Raw genomic sequence first — 14,126 nt, forward strand, 5'->3', positions numbered from 1 at the left:
AACTTTACTGATTGTACAGAAAGTATGGAAAATATAGAAAAGTATTTTAAATAAAATGAGTCACTTGTAATTTGCATTGTTCAGAAACAATAATTATTAACACTGTTATATTTCATTCGAAGATTTTGATGTGCATGTATAATTTTTTTTTAATTAACAAGTGTGTAACTATGAGACACTGGGCAAATTAGCAGGCTGTTGGTACAGCTGTTTGTTCATCTGTACAATGGGGATAATAGTAGTACCTCCTTTATGGGATGATTAGGAGGATAAATTGAGAAAGTTCCTGTAAGGCTACCACAAAATGATGATGATCATCCTGTTGTCTTCATTATAGTTAAGTACAACATTTGGTTTTGCATCTTTAAAAAAAAATTAATGTGCTATCATGAACATTAAGTCAAAACTGTAAATGTTCCATGAAAATATGATTTTTGAATGGCTGTGTCATATTTTATCTTCTGTATGCTGTAATTTAACCATCCCCTTTTTTTCATCTTTTCACATTAAAGGAGAAAAAGAAATGTCCATGCTTTTTTCATTTGCAAAATGAGAATAAATTCTTCAAAATTCGGAGAAGACAACGATTCTTTCTTACTTTAGAATCTCTTATCTCCTCCTCACTGGCTTCTGCTTATTTTGTGCAATAAGTGATTTGTATAATTCATTCTTCACTTTCTTTTAAAAATTACTAAGAAATATAATTTAATAGTTTGCCCTAAGCCCTGATATTTTTTATATTTGGGGTGATGGAGGAGTAATGGCTTGATGTGCATATTATTTTTAACTTTTTGTTTAAGAGCAAGGATTACCCTTAATACTAGTTACAAGGAATAATGGCTTGAGTCAACAAGTAGGTGGCTTGTTTTGTGGACCTTTTTTGAATAAACTTTCTAAACTGATTTCTTAATATAAATAGCAAATTTATAATATCTATTCCAGGGGTATCTTTGAATTTTGATCTTTTTTTTTATTATGTTATATTAATCACCATACATTACAGCATTAGTTTTTGATGTAGTGTTCCATGATTCATTGTTTGCATATAACACCTGGTGCTCCATTCAATACGTGTCCTCCTTAATACCCATCACTAGGCTAACCCATCCCCCTACCCCCCTCCCCTCTAGAACCCTCAGTTTGTTTCTCAGAGTCCATCCTCTCTCATGGTTCGTCTCCCCCTCCGATTTCCCCCCCTTCATTCTTCCCCTCCTGCTATCTTCTTCTTTTTTTTTTTTTTTTAACATATAATGTATTATTTGTTTCAGAGGTACAGGTCTGTGATTCAACAGTCTTACACAGTTCACAGCGCTCACCATAGCACATATATTGGGGAGGGTATGAATTTTGATCTTTTATTAAAACCATTTTTATTTTAAAATTGTTGCTTTTAAAATCTTTTCTAACTTGTAAAACCCACTAAATGGTAGTTATGTTTTTAAATTTATCCTCCTAAGATTCCACCATCAAAGAAGAGGCATGAAGAAGGACTCTTCTTATTATGTCTTCTGATTTTTAAAATTGTTAGGATTTTTAATATAAACTACATATAAATATGCTAAAAATGAAACTTGATTTGACCAAGGAAGAAATACATTAAAAAGTAGGGAAGTCTGATTAAGGTTCATTACTGCATTCATTTAGAGAGTATGGGAAAGACATGGAAAAATGTCAGTGTTAAATAATTAAAACACTGAATTATTAGTACTGCTAGGTCTCTTGCAAGCACTTCATCAGTAACATGTGACTTACATTTTATTCCAGTTTGTCTGTATAGCCCAGCAAGATTACTGCCGTATTCTGAACCAAGTAGAAAAGAACATGCAAAAAGTTGAGGAGGAAGGAGAAATTGTTATGGTAAAAGAACACCGAGAACTTGATAGAACCGGAACAAGAAAGGGGCACATCGTCATCAAGGTAAGACAGACGTTCCTCCATCTTCTGGGAAGGATTTTTTGGTAGTATCAGTTAGTTATGACAACTTAAGATTCTGCCCGCCACATTTTTGTGTATAATTTCTCTGAAAAGTTATCAGTTGTTAAGAAAAATCTGTATACCGCCTGATGAACAGCAATTTTATAAATTATTATATATATATATATATTACTACCCAGTTCATCTTATATTGAAAATTTGGAATTAAGGTACCATATAGATGATATTTATGCAGGATAGTGATTAAACCTTTTATTTGTTACAGGGCACCTCAGAAAGATTAACAATGCATTTGGTAGAGGAGCATTCGGTGGTGGATCCAACATTCATAGAGGACTTCCTGTTGACCTATAGGACTTTTCTTTCTAGCCCAATGGAAGTGGGCAAAAAGTTATTGGAGTGGTTTAATGACCCGAGCCTCAGGGATAAGGTTGGAAAATATATTCTAGTTTGGCTTTTAAATGTGAAATATTCAGATATAAACTTAAAGATACTTTAATATTTGTCACACCAGTTATGTTCACATTATTTTAATGGAATAAGAGAATGTACTTTTTAACCCCCAAAAATGATGCAAGTGCCCCCAGACTCCTGAGTTCCATTGGAATCTGCATTCTCTACTTGGGCAAATGGTCAGTGTATGTCAGATAAAGTTACAGTTTTTAAATTGGCACCAGAGCAGCATTTTATTGTAAGCATTGCTGGTCGGTAGGCCCCGGTAATATAATTCTAAACAGACTCCTTTAGCAGCTCTTGCGAGCTCTGTCAAGGCCAGATTGGATGATAAACTCTGCATACTCTTGTGAGGTGTGAGTTAATCATAGCCTGTACTTAGTTTCTCCTTTCCATGGGACAGTCTGATTTACATAAGACTTCCCAAGACTTGGGAAGACAGGTAGGAAGATCCAGAATAGGAGACCGACAGTGAAAAGCCCCCAAGTTCTCCTGCTCGTCCTACCACTAACTAGCTACGTGGCCTTAGAGAAATCATTTGGACAGCGATGCTTTTCATTTCATATTCTGAGAGTCATAGGCCTAGAAGAGCTGAGCCAAACTCTCCAGCTGTCAAAACTTAGTTTTGAGTATTAACTCTGCCATGTACTTTATGTGTCATCTGACCCCTCCTCACAATCACTTACTTGTAAAATGAATAATCATCAGCCTTTTGGGGTTATTGTGAATGTGAATAATAGAAGTAAAGTTCTTTTTGTAGTGCCTGACTCAATTCACTTAGTATATCTTAACACATAATACATCTTAAAAGTTGTTTGTTGGTGGTGGAAGTTGGTAGTATTCAACTTATGATTTATGAATCTCAGTTTTCTAACCTGTAATAAGCTAGTAAGACTTTTAAGTTGGCTTCTTGGCTGCAAAATTTTAATTTTATGAAAAGGTTATGTGTTTGATATAGTTTCAAGGGAGATAATCTTCTGGGTTTCCAGAATTTGAAAAATGGACAGTGGTGATAGTAAATGACCAAAAATTAATATAAATATCAAGACTTGACTCCTAAGTGTATATTAACTATAAATAGTATTTTAACTATAGTTAGAAATTAACTATATACCAGGGTGCCTGCCTGGCTCAGTCAGAAGAGCATGCGACTCTTGATCTTGGGGTTGGTTGTAAGTTCGAGCCCCACGTTGTGTGTAGAGATTACTTAAAAATAACCTCTTTAAAAAAAAATTAACTAGGGGCACCCAGGTGGCTCAGTCAGTTAAGTTTCTGCCTTTGGCTCAGGTCATGATCCCAGGGTGCTGAGATCGAGCCCCGTATTGGGCTCCCTGCTCGGCGGGGAGTCTGCTTCTCTGCCCGCCCCCCCCACTCGTGCCCTCTCTCTCTCTTAAATAAATAAAATCTTTTAAAAAAATTAACTATATACTGTCACCTTTGTTTCTCTACTGCTAGAAGAATACCGTGCTTAATTTTCTCACTTTAATTAAAAAGTTGGATGGTTTGATTAGAGGTTAAGATGTTTGAAAACAATTCTATGGAAAATTGCTTTTATGTTGTTATTTAAAATTTAGAAAACTAAACTCATAAATAAAACAAATACTTTTATATTTATTTATTTTTAATTTTATTTTATTGTGTTATGTTAATTACCATACATTACATCATTAGTTTTTGATGTAGTGTTCCATGATTCATTGTTTCATGTAACACCCAGTGCTCCGTTCAATACGTGCCCTCTTTAATACCCATCACCAGCAAATACTTTTATATTTAAAGTTACAGTTATACTCACTTCATTTAGTAAAAAAAAAATTTTTTTTTTAGAGAGAGTGCACCAGTGGGGAGCAGAGGAGGAGGGGAGGGAGAGAGAGAATCTTAAGCAGGCTCCATGCCCAGCACTGAGCCCAATGCAGGGCTTGAATTCATGACCCCCTGAGATCATGATCTGAGCCAAAATCAGAGTCAGGCACTTAACCAACTGAGCCACCCAGGCATCCCCATTTAGTAAAATTCTGTTGAGAATTCACTCTATGCCAGGCTTTGTAATAAGTCTTAAAGGATGTCCTTCGAACATAACAGATAAAGCTGTCCATGTGGAACTTAGAGTCTAATGAAAGTCACACACTTCTTGCTGAGTACAACACAAATATTCTCTAACTATGTGTCTGTATAAAGGAGGTATAGAGCTCTGTGAAAACAAGTGTGCAGTGTAAGAAAGGCTACTCATTTTTCCTGAAGAATTGTAGCTATTAAAAGCCTCCTAAATCTTAACGTTAGCAAGTAAGATGTAACTCCCAGTAACTCCCAGGCAACCCCTTCCTTTTACAACTTGTTCCCTTGTAGATCTTTCTAGGCCTCATACTATTCATTCCTTTTGTCTATTCTGCCCTCTGCCGTTATTTTTTAGTTTCTGTCTTCTTTTGTCTTGTATTTATTTTGGTTTTATTATAGCTTTGTTTTTTTTGTGACCGGCTTCAAATGTTTTGAGAGTAGACAAGATACAAGTACCACCCTTCACAGATTCAAAACCTTTCTGGGCAAAACAACAAAAAGTCTATATTCATAATATATATATTTTCAGAAGGTCATTTTCTTATGAGTAAAATCCTTGCTGTGAGGAGTTTTATTGTTAGTTTATTGTCCATTGTTATTAAGTAAATTGTTTGTTAGATATCTTTTTTGAAATGACTTTAATCGCACATTTTTAGCCCTGAAAAGAAGAAAACCTATTGAAAACAATTGCTTTTTCAGGTTACACGGGTAGTATTATTGTGGGTGAATAATCACTTCAATGACTTTGAAGGAGATCCTGCAATGACTAGATTTCTAGAAGAATTTGAAAATAACCTGGAAAGAGAGGTAATATTTGTGATTTAAAAAAAGTCATCAATTTTAAGTTCATTTAATTCAGCCTATTTTTGAAACCATTCTTTCTGACCTTTTATAGAAAATGGGTGGACATCTAAGGCTGTTAAATATTGCATGTGCAGCTAAAGCAAAAAGAAGATTGATGACGTTAACAAAACCATCCCGAGAAGCTCCTTTGCCTTTTCTCTTACTTGGTGGCTCAGAGAAGGGATTTGGAATTTTTGTTGACAGTGTGGATTCAGGTAGCAAAGCAACTGAAGCAGGCTTGAAACGAGGAGATCAGGTATGGTATTTCTAAGTCCAAACTTCAGGGTGAATACTGGTGTCTTTTTTTTCTCCAATCAATTGGGATGCTGAAATAAATTTCATAATTTTATTTTTAGATATTAGAAGTAAATGGTCAAAACTTTGAAAATATTCAGCTGTCAAAAGCTATGGAAATCCTTAGAAATAACACACACTTATCGATCACTGTGAAAACCAATTTATTCGGTAAGTAGTTTTGCATACTTTCATTTTTCTCCTTTCAGTCTTTTTTTTCCACATTTAGGTCTTAATCATGACAAAAGTCATTTTTATAAGTAATATTTCAAATATAAGAATCAAGATACAGTAAAATGCATATAGATAGATATTATTTATGTAAGTATATATAGATATTAATTATGTAAGTATATAATTCGGTCTAAATCAAAATCCACTAACTTGAGGACCATAAAAATTATTTTTATTTATAAATGTCTTAAACATCCATTATGTTAAATACTTATAAATACTCCTGTATTGTAACTTATTCTGAATGGAAGTGGTAGAGCAACATAACAAAGCAGATTCTTGGTGCCATTCATTCATTGGAGTAGTATTTTTCAATAGGATTATAGTTTTGATAGCTGAAGTGTCTACTTCTCACCTATTTCCGAGTTCTACAACTTGCTTTGAATTGCTTAGATTTCTTATAATGGGCATTTTTTGGTGTTTCTTTCCATTTTAGTATTTAAAGAACTTCTAACAAGATTGTCAGAAGAGAAAAGAAATGGTGCCCCTCACCTTCCTAAAATTGGAGACATCAAAAAGGCCAGTCGCTACTCCATTCCAGATCTCGCTGTAGATGTAGAACAGGTGATAGGACTTGAAAAAGTAAATAAAAAAAGTAAAGCCAATACTGTTGGAGGAAGGAACAAGCTAAAAAAGATACTCGACAAGACTCGGATCAGTATCTTGCCACAGAAACCATATAAGTAAGTGTCTGTATAAATTTTCTGTGCATTATTTTATTGTGTTAAAATGATATGCAAAGGTAGTGATATAATTAATGTTTACACATGAATCTAAAAAATGTTCTAAGCTTTTATAGCTGAGCTATCTTAGAAGCAATATTAAATAACCACGTTAATTTTAACTCATATATTTGCCACTTACTTGTCCAACACAGGCTTCATTAGCACTTCCTCATTTGAACTTTTTTTTTTTTAATCATTTGAACTTAAAAAAATTAAGAACGTATGTTTACTCCTGTTTCACCCATGGTTTGGAGTTATTTTTGCTACTTTTTCTTTGTTTCCGGATATCTTCTCTACCGTCAGTATCTGCTTTTTGACAACCAAATCATTGCTTCTTCTAGTTGCTACTATTTATCCTTGCCATTCTCCTTTTTCCTCCCTCTGTTTTCTGTTATTTAATTGTTGCCAAGACATCACCAACCAAGCACAGAACTCCTTTCCGTCTCTCAGTGGGTTCTACAGTCAGAATGTCAGGTGTATTCTTGAATCTCTTCTTGGCTGCTTATTTATGCCAGGAGCTCAGACTGGACAAAGTTGTAGGTGTCACAGTTTTTAAGTCTTGTGTGTTTGTTTGCCTGTTTGCTTGGTTATTTCCTCATTTTAGCACCTTCTGAGTCTAGAAATCTTATAAAACTCAATTACCATTAGCCAAAGTTTTTTTTTTTTTAATGTTAAATAACCTGGATGTAATAGATAACCCCTGGGTGGCTCAGTTGGTTCAGCCTCCGACTGTTGATTTTTGGCTCAGGTTGTGGCCTCAAGGTCCTGGGATTGGCCATGTCTGGCTCCACACCCAGCGAGGAGTCTGCTTCTCTCCCTCTCTCTCTGCCCCTCCCCTTCCTTGTGCAAGTGCTCACATGCACGTGCACTATCAAATCATAAATAAATAACATGGATGCACCAAATGCATTTATTTTATATTCCTTGAACTATAGTGATGTAAGAGAGAAGTTCAAAGCATGTAGGTTATTTTTCTTTCTTTGATAATATAATGGGTCTTCTAGAGGAACAGTAGATACAGACATTCAGAACTATATCAAACATTTCTTAAATTCCATTTCAGATAAAATTTTTATCCACAGGTTAGAGAAATATGGCCCAAAATATAGTATTGATGGGAGTGTCAAACCTGTGTTGTCCCCACTGAACTATAAGGATTAATGGGTTTGTATCAGCTAAAAAGACTTCTATAACAGAGTCCTAAGGATAAGCAATGAGTATGATGGTTTTATTTATAGACTTGAGAGCATGTTTATATTGAGTAAGTTTCTAATAAGTGATGGATTAGGCCTGTTAACATTACAGAAAATAGGAATTGATTTTTAAAGTGACCATTCTAGATTTAAAAAAAAAAACAACTTATTTTTAAATGGGCAAAAAAATAAATTACTTAAATGTAGAATTATTAGCAGCACAATAACAAAAATATCCTACAGTCATATTTGACCATGAGTTAAATATGAACCTTAAAAAAAAAGTTAAATAAAAGTCAGCATGACCCTGGCAAGTATTAATAGAAACGTGACATGTAAGAACTGGGATATAAGCCATCCACAGTACAGGATGTTGGCAAGGAACACAATATGAGAATACTATGTATAATTTTGTTCTATGTGTATTCAAAAGCTGGAGAAGGGAAAAGAAGATAATAAGGTGTGTTGATTTTGAAACACTGAGGAAACATCTTAATTTGTATTTAAGAACGTGTATGCCTCTTTTAAGTATTTTATTGTGAAAATTATTTGAAATAATTCATATATGTAAAGCAACTGAAATGAAAAAAAATTATATTTAGAAGAAGGCTCAGTAAACTGTAGGATCTATTATATGGTGTGATAGTCTTGATTTAATACTAGTTATTACTTAAACTTTGCTCTCCTAGAAATCAGCATGTGTTCACAAAGGTTTTTTTTTTTTTTTTTTAAACAAAGCCACTAAACTAGTCAGTTAGACAAATCTTCTAGATACACTGTGGTTCCTTCTCCCACCAAACACTGTCAGTATTACAGCAGGTAAGATGCTGGATGATGGGCAAATTGGCAAGGATAGGCATCATGGCGTAATAACGGTGGGGGAAGAAAAGGATGAGGCAAGAGGATTATAGGACTCAGATCTGGTTGTAAGGTAAGTAGAGAAAGACTGATGAATCCTGAGAAAAGAGAGAATAAGTCAACAAACTATAGAATCAACAAAGGCCAAAAAACAGTTTTAGTAACAGTGAGAGAGTTGGAGAGATCGAAAAATAAGAGAATGTGCTCAGAGAGGGACATTTCTGAATTAAGTCTTGAATATAAAGTAGTTTCAATCCAAGAGTAGCCTCACGTCTGTGGATAAGAGAGATAGAGGCAAGAGTTATTAGATCTTCATTTTAGGTGTTAAAATGTTGCTGAGAAACATTTCTTAAGAAGGTAGCTCTAGTATTTTTAGCCATTTGTGGCAGTGGTGGTCCAGTTGGCTATATCTTTGGCCTGAGCCCATAGTAGTAGTCTCATGTCATGGATTATATCTGAGATTTTTGGCAGAAAGGTTTATATGCATGAAAAATGAAATTTTACTAATGTGAAGGTCTTAATGTTTCACAGAACATTAATATTTCTTGTCTTTATATGCATGCCTATATGTGCTTAAATTGAATTGAATTTTGTCATTCACTTACCTATGAATTTGGAAGAATTTACACTAATATCTTTAACTTTTATGTTGACTTTAAAAGAAAAATCTTATCCTTGCTTATTTAACTTTAGAATTTCCATTCTTTCCCCCCTCAAAATAAAGAATGCAGCTAGATTTTTTTTTTTTATCACAGCCATTAAAGATAGTAGGTACTATGATCAAGCTCTAATGTCTGAAAACCTAATTGATACTAAATGTTAACTTTATTTATGACACCTTGGACACCCAACCTTAGTACAGTTTTCTTTCTCCTCGTTTTAAGGTATTTCTAGAAATTAGTTAGAACTATAAGCATTTGCTTATGATCTAGTTATTTTGTGTGTGTCCATGCTTATTATTTTAATTCTAATGTTTTGGAAACAGTTGACTCTTCAATTCTGGAAATTTTTATGTTATTAAATCACTTTTTAAGAATTGTCCACAGTAACAGACTTTTTACAAATGGAAGTAGCTATCAATAATAAGCAGTATTTCTCTGGGAACTTAAATGTCTAACTAGAAATTTTGAGTAGAGAATTAAAAGTGAGTCATTGGATTTCCATTGCCTCTTCTTTGATGCTAAGAAATATCACCATGCATCACTGCTTTTTTATGCTTTGTATAATTAAGAAACAGTGTCTGTGTCAGGGTTTCTTTACATTTGACTCCATAGAGATTTCATTTATTTCTCTGAAACATTGGAGAATGAAATTAGGATAGTTTCGATTTTTTTCCCCTCTGTTCATTTTACTGTTTTTTTCAGTTTTTAAAGATCAGATTATAAAATAATTTATCATTCTGATGCATAAATCATCAATTGAATGAGACTAAATGCACTCTTTTCGATGTGCTTTTTCTTAAATCTATTTCCAGGAGTAAATAGAGCTTATCTTCTCTTGAATATACTGATAAACTACTAGTATTTGTTATGCTCTGTCTAGTGAAAAAGACATAGATTTTGGAGTAAAATATGCTTAAGAAACAGCAAGATAAGTTGAGTTAGATACACTTAAGCATTACTTGCTATTGCTGTTTTCAACCAAATTTATTAATGGTACTTTTAAATTAACTGCAAGTCTTAGGAAATATGGTTTATTTTTGGTTTGCGTCTATTACGTATTGATGAGTTATAGCCTTTTTACTTGTGGATCATTGATTTTCTAATTTTTCCTCTTTTTTCAGTGACATTGGGATTGGTCAGTCTCAAGATGACAGCATAGTGGGATTAAGGCAGACGAAGCACATCCCAACTGCGCTGCCCGTCAGTGGAACCTTGTCATCCAGCAATCCCGACTTGTTGCAGTCACATCATCGCATTTTAGACTTCAGTACTACTCCCGGTGAGCCCTGCCCATGCCGCTTTTGTTTTCTTGTAGTAATCTGTTTGCTTCTAACATAATGGTGATGCTCTATGCTCTTGGTTTGGCATGGTTTATGTCAAAAATGCTGAAAGTTAGAATGAACCTTAAATTTCAAGCAACTGGAATCAGTTCTTTTTTATTCTTCAGACTAATTTCATAGGCAAATCAATCTCTCTGAACTTGTTTTCTTTTTCATAAAATGAAGATAACGCATACCATGCAGATTATTACTAGGTCATCTTAAATAGTGTAAAAGGAATATTTTAGGTTAGCTAAATGGGATTTTCAGTATAATAAAGAAGGATTTTAGATTTAAATTTTTCATTTTTTTGCTACCAACCTGACAATCTTTTTTTTTTTTTGGATGTGTTAACAACCTAACAATCTTAAGTGATGCGGTTGTGTACTGATAGGTTTGCATTTGTCTGTGGATCAGGCGTTCGGTTATCTACAGGGAAAAATGTGTTCATGCAGCAAATCAGTATGTTGACTGCTCAAATCTTTGAAGAAGGATTATGAGGGAGAGATGAAATTCGTTCAGCGTTATCTTTTCTCAGGAGGTTTTTCAGATTACTTCACTTAATGTTATTACCATATACTAAAATCCTTTCTACTTACCTATGGCTTTTCTTTCCCCCCAGACTTGCCAGATCAAGTGTTACGGGTTTTTAAGGCTGACCAGCAAAGCCGATACATCATGATCAGTAAGGACACCACAGCAAAGGAAGTCGTCATTCAGGCCATCAGGGAGTTTGCTGTGACTGCCACCCCGGATCAGTATTCGTTGTGTGAGGTCTCCGTCACACCTGAGGGTGTCATCAAACAAAGACGACTTCCGGATCAGCTTTCCAAACTTGCTGATAGAATACAACTGAGTGGAAGGTATATGATATCTATTCTGTTGGATTTCTTTAACCCCTCTTCAAACCCACACCGAAGTCTAAGAAATGAACACTTTCAAAGGGTTTTTAAAATGAATTAAGTACCCCTGCAAACTAGAAAGAAGTATTTTCCCATTCTCTAAGAATTGCTATATCAAAGTAAATGTACCCCATAGATTGTTGACCCTCATGAGGATCTCTTAAGAACCCTTTCCAAAGCAGGGCAGTGTGCTCTGAATGTTGTTATGGCCTGTCAGGGCACCGGCAGTCACTTCTTAGACTCGCCCTTGAGGACAGCCTCTCTTCTTGGATGTGTACATTCGCAGACACATTTTTAAAGAATGTTCTAGTGTCAGTTGCTCCTGCCTGCCTAACTTTTCGAGGAGCTTCATTTGTTTAGATGACGACATCTAGGACAGCGTGGTTGGCCGATGCTGCCTGTGATCATGCATTACACTATGAAAGTACCTCGCTCTAGAGCTAAACTTGTAGTTGCTTCCGAGCTTGGTCTCCTGCTGTGTAACTGCTTATCTCACCTATTACTGGCAAGAAAACATTGTGCCTGATTTTGTGAGTCTCCTGAGTGTTACTTCCCTTGATATATATATCCTTTGTATCCTCAAACCACAAATTAGTGGAAGTTGAAAAAGTGATTAAGTTTTGGCTCTCATTTAATGACCAGATTCTGCACTGATGGAATATTAAGTAGTTCCATAAATCACATTTTTTTCCTTTCTTTCTTGCCAGATGGAGTGTTTTATTGTACTTGACTTTTCCATTATCTGTATCTAAACCTGATCTAATTCATTCAAAACTTCGTTTTTCTTGCTATCAACTGTAACTTTCGTACTCTCCTTCACTCCTCCTTTATTTCCAACCCTGACACTAGCAGTTAGTGTTGTTTTAGGAGATCAGTTTTTCTCATGGTCATTTGAATGTACATTGATATGTCTGTATCCATGATGGAGTACTACAAATCTCCACTGAGGTGCAGATTCATGATTCACATTCAAGAAAATTATAGATGAATACATGTCATGGGCTTAATGAGTAATGAAAACTGGGAACATTAAATCTGTGAATGTGAAGGCCTCAAGGTATGTGTTTCCTGTCCTGGTTGCTTTGGTGAAATATACAACAGGCCAGTTTGTCAGGACTCCCACTGTCTATTCTGTTTCTGTCTTTATGGAATTTGGCCTAGGAAAAGCATCTGTCTACAAACCCCCGCCCCCCCCCCCCCAAAAAAAAACCACAGGGCAAACATCTGGATTCTATTTTCAACAAGTTGTTTACAGAGAGAAAGGAGTATTGATGAGTTCTCATCTCTGTCACTGATATTAACTACTCATTAATATTTGGGAGCCTCTGCTTCCTCATATGATAAGAATAATACCTTCCTCACTTGTAGGGTTTTTGTGAAAATCAGGTATTTAAAAGTTAAAAATCTGTATTAGGATTGTTGTACTCATAGTATCAAACAGAGGGGAATAGCTTATAGGTTTCTTTGGTTTTTGAATAAATAGGTAAACTTGGATTAATCCAGTTTGGACCCATCAATAGTCACAGATTCTCTCTGTGAAAATAGAGTGATGACCTGTGTCTGATCTCTCCTGCTGCCTTCCTTAGAGACTATTTTCTTATTTAAACTGAAATTTCAAATTTAGCTCTTCTCTGTCACTTTTAGCAAAAACAGATAAAATCATCTAGAAAGCAGGGAAGGGCAGGAGAAAAATGCACTACAACTGGTACAAATGAAATGACGTGGGATTCGTTAGCTTCCACCAGTGGCTTCTGGATAGGTGATTCTGTGAGCCAGTGACTCAGGCAGCAGCTGCATTCTCTGTCCTTATAGAGAAGAATTCTTCCATCCTTCAACTGAGCGTTCTTATAAATATTGTCTACAAAGCAGCATTATTCTTTCAAGTAATGTCATGAGACTACTGCTTAGGCTTTGAATTCTGTGTTTTTCATAGGTATTACTTGAAAAACAACATGGAGACAGAAACTCTTTGTTCAGATGAAGATGCTCAGGAGCTGTTGAGGGAGAGTCAAATTTCCCTCCTGCAGCTCAGTACTGTTGAAGTTGCCACACAGCTCTCCATGCGAAATTTTGAACTTTTCCGTAACATTGAACCGACTGAATATATAGATGATTTATTTAAACTCAAATCCAAAACCAGCTGTGCCAACCTGAAGAAATTTGAAGAAGTAATTAACCAAGAAACATTTTGGGTAGCATCTGAAATTCTGAGAGAGACAAACCAGCTAAAGAGGATGAAGATCATTAAGCATTTCATCAAGATAGCACTACACTGCAGGGAATGCAAGAATTTTAACTCAATGTTTGCAATCATCAGGTAAGAGAGCGTACTGGTCCTAAGATTCAATTCAGTTTGTAGATCAAAAATATATATCAATCCAGGAACACCATATAATTTGTGTAAGGGTAGCAGTTTTTAATTGAATCATATTGAATGATTCTTTTTCTCTGAATCCAGTAGTTCTTAATTTAAAATCTCCTGTAAGCTACATGTAGAGCCCAGAAAAGCTATATTCGCTACTTTTTTTTTTTTTTAGTTCTGAAAAAAAAAAAAGGGCAAATTATTTGAATTTCTCTGAACATCAGTTTTATTTCTCTGTAAAATAACAATGTCCCAGAGAGTGATTGAGTAGATTAAATGGTATTATGTATG

At 34.9% G+C, this 14,126-nt stretch overlaps 1 protein-coding gene across 21 annotated transcripts in view; it reads left to right on the forward strand.

The window, feature by feature from the left end:
* RAPGEF2 (Rap guanine nucleotide exchange factor 2) overlaps positions 1-14,126 on the forward strand; it is a 232,662-nt gene that overhangs the window by 202,732 nt on the left and 15,804 nt on the right. For all 21 annotated transcript variants that reach the window (XM_032413084.1, XM_032413086.1, XM_032413092.1 and 18 more), the window contains 9 exons: positions 1,765-1,917; positions 2,201-2,365; positions 5,143-5,250; positions 5,339-5,542; positions 5,643-5,751; positions 6,251-6,497; positions 10,374-10,531; positions 11,194-11,434; positions 13,407-13,790. In XM_032413084.1, the coding sequence (XP_032268975.1) occupies positions 1,765-1,917; positions 2,201-2,365; positions 5,143-5,250; positions 5,339-5,542; positions 5,643-5,751; positions 6,251-6,497; positions 10,374-10,531; positions 11,194-11,434; positions 13,407-13,790 (1,769 nt within the window). The remainder of the gene's footprint in view (positions 1-1,764; positions 1,918-2,200; positions 2,366-5,142; positions 5,251-5,338; positions 5,543-5,642; positions 5,752-6,250; positions 6,498-10,373; positions 10,532-11,193; positions 11,435-13,406; positions 13,791-14,126) is intronic.

Source organism: Phoca vitulina, unplaced genomic scaffold (genome assembly GCF_004348235.1).
Source record: "Phoca vitulina isolate PV1807 unplaced genomic scaffold, GSC_HSeal_1.0 scaffold14, whole genome shotgun sequence".
NCBI lineage: Eukaryota > Metazoa > Chordata > Mammalia > Carnivora > Phocidae > Phoca > Phoca vitulina.